At 37.5% G+C, this 12434-nt stretch overlaps 2 protein-coding genes across 4 annotated transcripts in view; both read left to right on the top strand.

The window, feature by feature from the left end:
• The first annotated feature begins 2337 nt into the window (after window positions 1-2337).
• On the top strand, window positions 2338-11156 carry ap3s1 (adaptor related protein complex 3 subunit sigma 1). 2 transcript variants are annotated; one of them, XM_086076819.1, is made up of 7 exons: window positions 2338-2646; window positions 4019-4110; window positions 4183-4294; window positions 4377-4448; window positions 5230-5337; window positions 7227-7268; window positions 10409-10556. In XM_086076819.1, exons 1-6 carry the CDS (start codon window positions 2578-2580, stop codon window positions 7260-7262), a joined length of 489 nt encoding a protein of 162 aa, XP_085932945.1. In that variant the 5' UTR covers window positions 2338-2577; the 3' UTR covers window positions 7263-7268; window positions 10409-10556. The 2 variants fall into 2 exon arrangements, with proteins under 2 accessions (XP_085932945.1, XP_085932944.1); XM_086076818.1 differs by lacking the exon at window positions 7227-7268 and having other exon boundaries at window positions 10409-11156.
• Window positions 11157-11967: 811 nt separating this feature from the next.
• commd10 (COMM domain containing 10) overlaps window positions 11968-12434 on the top strand; it is a 57551-nt gene continuing 57084 nt past the window's right edge. For both annotated transcript variants that reach the window (XM_086075110.1, XM_086075109.1), the window contains exon 1: window positions 11968-12115. In XM_086075110.1, the coding sequence (XP_085931236.1) occupies window positions 12087-12115 (29 nt within the window). In that variant the 5' untranslated portion in view covers window positions 11968-12086. The remainder of the gene's footprint in view (window positions 12116-12434) is intronic.

Here is a 12434-nt window from a genome sequence, read left to right as displayed (position 1 = left end):
GCAGCCTCCCTCTCTCATTGAACTCCTTTTTGAACAATAGCCCTGCAGCCTGTTGGTGGCCCCCACAGCACCCCAATTCAGTGCACTGTCCAAAACAAAATCAAAACAAGCGCATTTTTGCTACGCTTAATCACGAGGAAACACCATTTATGGATCATTTCTCAAATAAAACAGTGCATTTAATAGGGGAATGCCAATAATTCGACCGGAAAACAACCTTTCTGCCTGACATCCTCCAAATGTGAAAGCAAAACTTGTTTCTGTTTCTTTCCGACGGGAAAATTTAGTAAGTAGCATTTGTCACAGGAATCCTATTTTCCCCTCATAAGGCCTGTAAGTCTGATGTTGTGATGGAGTAGAAGAAAAAAAAAGCAAACAAACGTAGATGGAAGTCCTATAGTGGTCAGCCATGCAGAGCTAAAACAATATCTTGATGTTCTCTGAAATGTTATCATGATGTCCTCAGGAGTTGTGGTTAACAACATGCATCTGCATTTCTTTGTTTGTCAAGTGGTTGACTATGGAACATAAAACACCAAATCAATGCAAGATTGTCTATTCGTAGCTTTGAGCCAAGTGTAATCAACCATTTAAAAAAAGGTAGATGTGCTGTTTTTGTCCCCCTCCATTTTCACACCCGAGGTGCCACATCATCAGACATCAACTGTTTTACTCCACCTTGTGGCCGACAACATCACTTGATTTACACCGTAACATCCAGACTAGAGATTGTTTAACAATTTGCTGAAGTGGGTGTAGCTGCAATTTATTTTTCCCAAGAATAATTGGAAAAACACATTTTTGTGTCATTACGTGAATAGAATTGTGCATATAGCGGTTAATCATGGGAATGAAAAGGGTTATAAAATTTAGGCTATCAAACCAGCAAAAAAAGAGTGCCAGTTCAGATTATGCTTGTATTTGTTTTTAGATCATTTATTTTTTTAGCATGTTGCACTAATTATAATGTTTTTTTTAGATTATTTTTTTAAAATTAATTTTAAATGAGATGTTTTTTTTACATTTCTGTTTGCTTGTTTACAATATTTTGATTTCTATAACATTTCTGTCACGAGGTACTCTCAAGAAAATGGTTAACTTTTGAAAAAAATAAAAGAGGTAGTATTATAATTTACTGCCTATGCTATTGTTGCATTTGTTTAGGGAGATGGGCTGGGCACATCCTCTCAAAGTGAAAGCAAAACAGTTTTCAGTTTCTTTCTGACAGACCCCTGAGCGTAAGTACCACTTCTTATGGGAACTTGCACATGGTCCCCTCCAAAAGTATTGGTACAATGAGGTTAATTTTCTTTGGCCTTTCTTTTTTTCTTTGTACTCCACCTTGTGGCTAACTGCGTCATTCAGCTTTACATTACCACTGGTATGCAGGCTCTCTCTAGTGGTACGAGATTGAATCACTGCATCAGTACAGTTCATTAAACTTTTAGGTCCAGTACATTTGCACGTAATATTTAAAAACTGTTCGTTTTTAGACTTTATTTAGGTTTTTTTTTTTAATGTAACTCTTCATATGCAAAAAAATATTTGATGCATATTTAAGTACTTAAAAAAAACTATTACTAACTATTTAAGTGTGAGCTTAATATTTAAACTGTGCATAATTTTACAATGGCTTAAATATACTTATCCCCCAATCCCTATTTTTATTTTATTTAAAATCCTCATTCTTGTTGTAAAACTGGTGTTACTAGTGTAAAAAGTTAGTTTGCGAACCACTGTCCAAACGAGTAAACATGAATAATCATCAGATTTAAAGTAACCCACTTTGTTTTTTGTGCCCATCTATTTTTACTGCATTAATAAAACATTTAAGTAAAATATATGTTTTGTTGTTGTTGTTTTTAAGGTTAGACTTCTTTCCATTCCATTTTGAACATGGAAACGAGGAGTGTGTTCCACTGGCCATTCTGAAATTGTTCTCATGTTAAAATGTAATCGAATCACATAAAAAAAATTAAGTAGAGTATATCACTTTTTAAAACTGAATGTGAATGGGGCCTCTCCACTGAGCGCTCAAGTGTGCCACACACATCATGGCTATGACTTACACGTATGTCTCAGAGCACAATACGGTGTTTATATGCCTGTGTGTACTATATATTTTTTCCTTTCCTTTCTCGAGTGACTTGCGCATGTCAAGACGCAGTCTAATCGTCCTTTGTATGTTATCCCTTTAAATTAAAGCTTGTTTAACAATGTTACAAAAAAGAATTCCTCTTTTGTTTTGTTATTTAAAGATCCCCTTTAAAAGCAATACGATTTTATGTAAGTCTGGCACATGTTTAACCCTTCTCATTCGCCGTAGTAGGCAGGCAGCGGAGGGGCGGGGGAGGAGCGGTTCCTTGACGTGGACAGTCATTTCCGTAAAGAGACGATGGAGCAGTAGTGGCGTGTCGAGTCCAAGCAATCCCCGCATTAAACTTAAATCGAGACGGGATTTGGCCGTCAATCCCTCGGTCGCGTTCGGGTTGACGGGAGTCACACACGGACTGATACCTTTCTGCTCCCGACCCGCCCCGCCCGCCGCCTCCTCCCCCCCCCAACTCAGCAACAATCATGATAAAAGCAATTTTAATATTCAATAACCACGGCAAGCCGAGGCTGATCAAATTCTACGAACATTTTGTGAGTAAGCGTTTGCATTTTTAGTAGAATGACTTTACATCTATTTACATTATACTGTACTTGTCGATGGGATGCTTGCCCATCTGCATTTCTCGCCGTAGGGCATCCGAGCTACGGGGGGTATATGAATTTGCCAACCGGTTCGAAATATTAATTACTGAGCGTGGGCAAGCTGAACCGACGTGCGTGTGAGTGTGAGCGCGCTTACTGCTTACTGCTCACTGTGCTCAGTTGACTGTTTGTGTCACATGATCTGAATGACGCCCTTGTGAGGCACTCGTGCCTTCACCATGCAAACCTCCATTCCCCCCCCCCCCCCTCCTCCTTTTTTGTTTTGTTTTAAATGACACCGAGGAGGCAGGAACGGAACAGACATGGTGTACGAAGCTTGATAATAAACTCGTAGATATTTTTTAGTATACCTGTCTGTCTGTCTGTCTGTCTGTCTAAACTATCATCACTTGCTCAAAAGTGAAGCGTGGAGAGTCTCTGCCGCAACAAAAATTGCACTGGTGCCACCATCGCGACTTCCAGTGGGCCACAGCCAAGCTGTACCAATGTAGCCGATATAGCATAAGTATATGCCCCCCCCCCCATTTATGCTTATAACTTTGTATGTTTCTGTAGGTGAAAAAGTGAAGCATAGAGATGCTTCTGACAAAATTCATGAGGGCAGTCAATGAATGGAGCCCGCAACTTCTGAAATATTTGTACTTTGTCCTTTTATTTCTATTTTTTTCTGTCTCCATGCCTATGGGCCTAACATGAGGTCTAATTTGTGTGTTCTTTTATTCTTGGTTCCTATCAATAATGCAGCGCAACTAGAGGCGGAGCGTTGCTAAGAAACGTCACACACTATATCGAGACAAGCATGGCTGCTCTGGCCAAGTTGCTCCACGGCTGGAAGACCATCCTGATGTGTATTTTCTTAATCATACCAACCTTAATTATTCTGGCTCAGAAAAATCCAAGGGAAGAGGATGTTGAAAAAAATTGCATATTAAATCTCAATCGCATTTTGAGGGGGGAAAAAAAATTGCAATAAAATGATTTTCTCAAAATCATTCATCCCTAGCAATGGTCGGTACAACATACTTCTGTTAGGAATCCTCAAGTGAAGATAACAGAGCTTTCATCTGCGGCGCAGAGTCTACAGCAAGCTGAAATCCTGGCCTGCGTGGCCCCCGGGGCGAGCGTGTTTGATTTAATATGACAAACGCAAACGGCAATGTAGGACTCGGCCCTTGTCGCTCAGTTTGTGTTAAATGACATAAGGAAGACAAATAAAATGGTGTGCTTGTAGTAATAAAAAGCACGTCCGTGAGGAGCAGACACGTAATGTGATAGTCACTTTTTTGTTTCTCTCATGCAGAGTGAAGACACAGAGCAACACATTATCAGGGAAACCTTCCACTTGGTGTCCAAAAGAGATGAGAACGTCTGCAATTTTCTGGAAGGTGGAATGTAAGTAGCATGCCGTTGGCAAACTGGTTATTTGGTGTGAACTGATAGTCGGCCATGTTTACCATGTGTCAGGTTGATCGGCGGATCCGACTACAAGCTGATCTACAGACACTACGCCACGTTGTACTTTGTGTTCTGCGTGGATTCCTCAGAGAGTGAACTAGGAATTTTAGACTTAATACAGGTAGAAAAAAATAAAAAATCTGTATATTTGCTATGTTTGTCATGTTGTATTGTTAAAAGTTGCTTTTCCTTTTCCCTTTTAGGTATTTGTGGAAACGTTGGACAAATGCTTTGAGAATGTCTGCGAGCTCGACCTCATTTTCCATGTAGACAAGGTAGGAAATGTCAAAAATGGGTTGCGCAACAATTTAGGAACTATCGCATTACTTCTCCTACACAGTGACGTAATAATAAATTAGCTAGCTATAGACTTAAAAAAAATCATTTTAACTACTATTAGTTTAACATTTTTTTTCCTTTTTTGTTAACAAGAGTATGAAAACCTAGATTTGTTATTTGTACATTTAGAACAGATATAAAATTTGTGATTAATCGTGAGTTAACTAGTGAAGTCATGGGATTAATTACAAATTTTAATCACCTGATGTGCCTAATTTTTAATAGTCTTTTCTTTTTTTTTTAAAGAAAAGATTATTAAAAATTAGGGGCGCCAGGCGATTCCATTTTTTTATCGTAATTAATCCCATGACTTCAATAGTTAACTCACGATTAATCACAAATTTTATACCTGGTCTGAATGTACAATATTTTTCCCCCTAGGTTTTTATACTCTTGTTAACAAAAGTGGGAAAACATGTTAAACTAATAGAAATAGTTCAAATTAATTAACTACAGGCGAGGACTTAGTCATTTATTTTTATTGAATTATCAGTGGCCAGTACAGGCAGCCTCCATAAGTACTCGATACCGGTTTTGCGGAGAGAAATGCACATTTACATTTGGTTCATTTGCTTTTGTTTGTTTATTTAATCTGCACCTGATTATTAATTGGGGAACTCTATTTGAGGACCTTGTACAGTTTCATTTTGTATAAAATGAGGCTGTTTATTGAGGCATGGCATGGACAAATGCTTTATCGGACTGTCTCCCATTCAGGTTCACAACATTCTGGCAGAGATGGTGATGGGCGGGATGGTGCTAGAGACCAACATGAACGAGATCATCACCCAGGTGGACGCCCAGAACAAGATGGAGAAGTCTGAGGTAAGCGCCCGCCCGTCCGTCCGTCCATCCGTCCGTCCGCCCGCCCGTCTCGCTCTTCTACGAGGGATGGTACAGAGTATGCAGGCATGCGCGTATGCTGCACCCTGCATGCGACTCTCCAGTGACCTTGTGATGCTCCCGACATGATCCTGGGTGTTTGCGCTCTCTCTCTTTCTCGTTGTTTTTTCTCGCTACCGCACTGCTTTGAACACTAATCAACACTCTGCCATTCATACGGACGTAACTGTTCCATCTTTCCAGATGATCATTGAGTCTCTAAATCATCCACTTATTTTTTTTTTTTTAAGAGTGCACACAAATGAAATAGCAAAATATTCTCCGTGTGGATTCTGTACAATATTGAGACCAGCCCTTTTGCCAGATATCATTCATGCACAGGTGATATAGCAGATGGGTGGATGGACAATGAAACATGGCGTCCATGATGCAGTTAATGTTTATTTTTCTTAATGTGTTATGTAGATATCTGATGCTTTGCTTTTATTGCTGCCTCTGCTAATCTCTACGACGGAGTATTACTCTCGCACTGAAAACAAAAATAAATGACACACAGCTACAGAACCAAGCAAGTTTTTATATTTTTAGGACAAAAAGTTCCATATTTATACATTTGATATCATAGATTTGAGTCATGATATTATTATTTTCTTATTTATTTAAATGGTGTGTTTTTAGGAAAAGCTTTTTTTAAATTATATTCCAAATATTAGAGTAAAGTTGTATCTTTTCCATATGAAAGTTGAAATACAAGAAGAAACAGAACGTTTTATATTTTTGAGGAAAAAAACTTTTTCAGAGATAAAAATTCACATATTTTCAAAATTGATATTAATAAACATTTTTGATAAAAACATAATATTGAAATTATTAAAGTCATAATATTATAAAAAAGTTTAATATTTACGAGATTATATTTTTTTAGAAAAAGGTTTTGGTAATGTGGTTTAAGCTATGTTTTTGGATAAATTGTATATTTTCAATATTCAAGTTGAAATATGAGAATACATTTGTATACTTTTAAGAGAAATTAAAAAAGAATATGCATATTTTTTGAGAAAAGGTAATATATTTTTGACCATCAAATTGCATTTTTTGAGAGAAAAAGTCAAGGTAACCCAAAAATGGTAACTTTTTATCATGAAAATATTTTCATTTGATCCCTGTAAGACTTTAAATTCTACAGTTTCTTTATTTATTTTCGGTGTGACCGTCCTCCATAAATATCAATTGCGAATGAGAATTACGGTCAGACCAACAGCCAGAGACAATTTCTTGAAGTCATTTCCTTGTTTCCTCTCGCACTGTGAAATGCGGACAGGACATAATAACATCAAGTGCCGAGTTGCCGGCTTCTCTAATTGGCTGACATCTGCTGTGTGCTCCAAATCACTCGTGATAATAGAATTGACATTCTTTTAATCCGAGCTGCACTTTGTGTTTTTTTTTTAACTCGACAGATTATTTTGTTATTTTCCTTTTTTCTTGATTGCTGTTCTGTAAGCAGAGTTTCATCAGAGCTGCTCTCGTCTCTCACATCTGGGACCTACCCTAGACCACACTGTGTCTCTCACTCGCACGCTAATTTCAAACGGCAGCGTCCGTTTCTAGGCAGCTATCAGGAGAGTAAGGAATGAGCTGTTCCATGAGCCTGATATAGACTAATAGCTTCTTAAGACCTCCATAACTGGGGTGTGTTTCAGCAGGCTGTTTTGGATAATACCTGGTGGTCTACGATAGATCCTCTCACCCCCACCCCTCCTCTCCTGTGCAGATAAACTGTAATTACTTTAACCTGCTTTAACATTCCTCATTCCTCTTTCCCCCCTGACCCTGTCTAGTTCTTTCCATTCTTCTCTCTCTCTTTACAGACGTTTATCTTTCAGTCTACCAGGCAGGACAGGTAGACGCAGGTACTGCTAAAATCTACAACCAAGTACTGTAATCCTAACTGAAGTTTACTCTCCCCTACCCGCCTCCTCCTCCTCCTCTTCCTCCTTGAGTCTCTCCATAAAAAAAAATGTCAATAACTTCACTAACATACACCACGAATCTTTCGTGATAGACCCAAAAATGTCTTTGTTGAGGGCTGAATTGAAATGGAATCTCCGCTTCGACGGTCATCATTTTTTCCACATTGACTAATGCTTAATTTCACACTTGAGTGCGATGCAGAACTAACTAAAATGTCTATAATTGCCAACACAAGGTACTAACGCTAGATAATTTAACTCATTCAATGCCATTGACAGCTGTAGACGTCAAAAATTTATTTGAACTATTTCTATTAGTTTTAACATTTTTTCCATTAGTATGAAAACCTAGAATTTTTTTTTTGTACATTTAGAACAGATATAAAATTTGTGATTAATCGTGAGTTAACTATTGAAGTCATGCAATCAATTACAATAAAAAATTTTGAATCGCCTAACGCGATTTAAAAAAGAAAGAAAATATTCTAAAAAATTAGTCGATTAAATTTTTTAATCATAATTAATTGCATGACTTCACTAGTTAACTCACGATTAACCACACATTTTTTATCTGTTCTAAATGTACAATAAAAACATTATAGGTTTTCATGCTCTTGTTAACAAAAGTGGAAAACATTTTTAAACTAATAGAAATAGTTCAAATGAATTTTTGACATCAATGGCAGTGAAAGAGTTAATATAGCCTACCACTGCTAGTTAACATGTATTGTAATGCCCATACAGTGGTAAAATATAGACACAGCCAACTGTGAACTTACAAAAACAATTTAAAAAAAGACGGATAATTCATACGCAAACGGCTTCGGCCGTAACTGATGTACAAACAATTCATATATAGTTGACATCCAGCTGCTAGTGCTAACTAGCTAATGGCTTAGCCAGTTGACACCCAACTGCTAACGGGCTAATGGATTAGCCAGCTAACAGCCAGCTGCTAACGGGTTAGCCAGCTCACAGCCAGCTGCTAACGGGTTAGCCAGTTCACAGCCAGCTGCTAACGGGTTAGCCAGTTCACAGCTAGCTGCTAACGGGTTAGCCAGTTCACAGCCAGCTTCTAACGGGTAATAATCATTATTGTGTTATTCTACAACTTCATGCCCTGCCCTGAATGATTTGCTCATGCATGATCAGGGCTCTAACGGAAAGTCAGCCTAGTGGAGGAATGTACATTCCAGACATGTCACATCCCGAGCAATGAATGTACAGCTTTGTTCACTTGTGACTGGTCACTTTTGGGTCTGTCTTGCGTAAAAGATTCACATGCGTGGGTGGATTGGGTGGGGTTCTCTAAACACAGTGATTCTCAAATTTGGATAATGATGAAGTCATTGTTGCATAAAAAAAACCTCTGAATTAGTGATTCTGAACCACTGGAGGACATTGGTGTATCATGAGAGGCTGTCAGGTCTGCCGCGGAATTTTTTTTACTGCAAAGTGCAAATATCAAATATACCATCTGTCTACGACAGCAATAATATGTTCTATGGGGCCCCACTAGTGCGAACACGGTGTTCTGATTTTTATTGTGTTTGTGGAATATGAAGTAAGCAGCAAAATGTATTCGTTTTTATCCATCTTAGGGGACGGCCATTTTTCCATATGCTGTCGACTGAAAATGAGATCGCTGTTGCTTATTTAGCGACCAATCACGGCTCAGCTTCAGAAAACAGGTGAGCCGTGATTGGTTGTTAAATGAGCCCTGAGCAACTTTTAATAACAATTAAAACTTTTAATCGCCTGACGACCTAATTTTTAATAATCTTTTCTTTTTTTGAAAAAAGATTATTTAAAAAAAAAAAAAAAAGATTATAAACTTTTAATTGCCTGACGACCTAATTTTTAATAATCTTTTCTTTTTTTGAAAAAATATTATTTAAAAAAAAAAAAGAAAAAAAAGAAGAAGAAAAGATTATAAAATATTAGGGTGTCAGGCGATTACATTTTTTAATTGTAATTAATCACATGACTTCAATAGTTAACTCACGATTAATCACAAATTTTATACCTGGTCTGAATGTACAATATTTTTTTCCCTAGGTTTTCATACTCTTGTTAACAAAAGTGGGAAAAAAATGTTAAACTAATAGAAATAGTTCAAATGAATTTTTGACGTCTATAGCCGTCAATGGCAGTAAACGAGTTAAGAACCAATACACTACATGCAAAAAGGTACAATTGACCTGCGTATCAGCCTGTTGCTATTCATATAACAGAACAATAGCTTTTTTGTTCAGTCTTATCATTCTGAAAATAAATGGAAGAAATCTACTCTTTTCGACGATGGCGGTGTTCCGTGAGATTGTTCCTCATGCAAAACAAGTGCCTTGGCGCAAAACTTGGGAAACACTGCTCTAAATTGTTCCAATTGAGACTCACTGTGTTAAAGTCACTTGCCTCCTCTGTCCGCAAAGCAGATCTTCCAGTCTAGTTGAGTGCTAGCTTTTCAACGCCCCTACCCATGTCATCAGTATGTAAATACCGCAATCTTTTGTTCCTACATCCACAAAAAAATAAAATAATATATATATATATATATATATATATATATAGCAGTTAGCCGGACAAATAAGCGCTGTATAACATCCAATGTAGCACTGTCTTATGTTTCCCCTCTCCTTTTCATTCAAAACTTACTGTACTCTTTTCAGTCTTCATTTCCAAAAATCCATATCCCAATTCTCTCTTTGGGCCCCTCGAGAGTCCGGTGGGTTCACTCTGAGCAGTGCTTGCCCAAACGCCCCCACTCCAGCTCATCCAAAAAAAAGTGAATGACCTCACAGTGGATTCAGAATTGGCTCTGGTTGTGACATAACCAACGTAGCACCGCATACTGCATGTGCATCTGACGCTATGACGGCATCTGAATGTCCATAACGCACACGTGTGTCATGGTAGTCGTCGGTGCTTTGGCATCGTGTCAACAGTCTCGTTGAGTAACGTGCCGTGGTTATGTTTGTCCCTCGTGTCCACCGTTGAATGTGATTGTTTGATGATGTGCCGTGTAGTCTTAATATTGTGTGTTTGTGTGTGTGTGTGTGTGTGTGTGTGTGTGTGCACAGGCTGGTATTGCAGGAGCACCGGCTCGTGCCGTATCAGCTGTAAAGAACATGAACCTGCCGGAAATGCCCAGAAACATCAACATTGGCGACATCAGCATCAAAGTGCCAAATTTGCCGTCCTTCAAATAGCAGTACGCAGACGATCCGCTGCCTGGAGATGTCGCCCAATGTTTTAACGTGATGCAATCTGTTTACCAAAACCTCTTACTAACTCGTTTTATCCAATCATGGAAGTACTGTGTGATTATTAGTTTTTTTTTTTTTTTTTAAAGCTTGATCTGCTTTGTTTTTCTTAGAAAAAAAAGACGCTTTTATGCATTTTGTGTTCTGTTGCGAAATCAGAATAAAGTATTTATTTGTCCACGGTACATTCCTAATCCCCTCGTGACGTTCAGCTGCTAAAGCCATCTCAGTCCAACGGAAGTCATTTCACCAACTCGAGTGTTTACTTTCTGAAAAGAAATGAAGTTTGATTTAAGTGCAAGTTTCTCATTCCAGAAAAACATAATCGAATGGGAACAGTCTGGATCAATACAGTGTTGGAAAAGTCATACTTTGCAGTGCGTGTGAAACCAAATAAAACAATGAAGAATATGATATTGCTGATATGCTGTTTTACAGATTTATGATCATATATCCTGGATTTATATTTTGTATCTGTTGAAATGATTGGTTTTCTTTTAATTTTATTCTCCGCATGAATTTTGCCCACCTCTTCTTTTACTGTATAATAAAAAGTTCAAACTGACAGTCTTTTTTTTTCTTTGTTTTTTCCCTCCTTACCCTTTTGCTTAAGACAAGTTTTAATAATGTGTGTATGGTGTGAATGACAGACATGCTAAAATGATTTGATTCTATGTCAACAGACATCAGGACCAGTACACAGCTCCATGGGCTAAGTGAATGATTTCTTGCCAAATGTCTATTGTTATTATTGATCATTCAGACAAATACAACCAACTTCATGCAGCATTTATTTCACTACAGGAAGAAGACGGGTTGAATTACACAAAATTCCAAGTTATAAAGCAGTACTAATATCTCTCTGTCTACTAAAAGTAATCCGGTTTATTATTTTTAGTTTGAAAAAAAGAAGCTGCAACAACAGTGCATTTTTTTTTCGTGCAAGTAACAGTGAAACAAAATCAGGTTTATGAAAATAACTTTAAAAAACATCCAAATAAAGTACCAAACAAATACATGAGATTTATGTAAATAAACACGTTGCACATTAAATCAAGATAAGTAGTTTAAAATCAACGTTAGGTGAAGTTTCAGTTAAGGAAATCATATATTATACATATCAATGGAGTAACGCTTTCCACAATGTTTGTTCTTTTGCGCTTTCCGTAGTTATTGCAACTATTTTTAAAAGTCCTATTGCGCAATTTTACGCAATACATAATTTTGAATAAATTAAGCAGTTATTCTACATCCTTTTGTTTATTATTATTTTTACGTAGTCAAAATTATTATACAGGTTAATTTTCATTACAATTCTAGCTTATATTGCATTTATTGGGCGTACGGCGCTTCGGGGTCCTGAAGCATCCTTGCGCAGTGTTGACAGTCGCGAGGAACGTCTTGTTACACCAGGAAGCTCGAAGTGACTACAAATTGAGGATGCTGCGACTGCTTTGAAACTTTGGTTCTGATCCTTGAACTTACTGTATATGCAATGGCTTCAATTATTAAAGAAACACAAAGGTTCGTTGTTGTTTTTCATAATTTGAATTGCTACGCAACCTCAGTCGTAGCTAGCCTATTAGCTACCTGTAGCCAAACGCTGTCCCAAAATGTGTTGATCAGTGCAGAATTAACTTAACATGACGTAGTGTTGTTTATCTATTTGCCTTTTGAAAATAACATTATCCATACAGTAAACGTTGTACAGGACACCTAAATGTATCGTTCTAACATTTTGCTAATTAAATTAACCTGCTGCATTTGTTAAAACTGGTTGTTATTTGGTGCAGTTACACAATGCGATACAATGCAAGAGCTGTATGACAAATTAGAATCAAAA

Source organism: Leptonotus elevatus, chromosome 5 (assembly GCF_054856555.1).
Source record: "Leptonotus elevatus isolate MCC_2025b chromosome 5, RoL_Lele_1.0, whole genome shotgun sequence".
NCBI lineage: Eukaryota > Metazoa > Chordata > Actinopteri > Syngnathiformes > Syngnathidae > Leptonotus > Leptonotus elevatus.
This window is presented reverse-complemented; position numbering and strand designations above follow the sequence as displayed.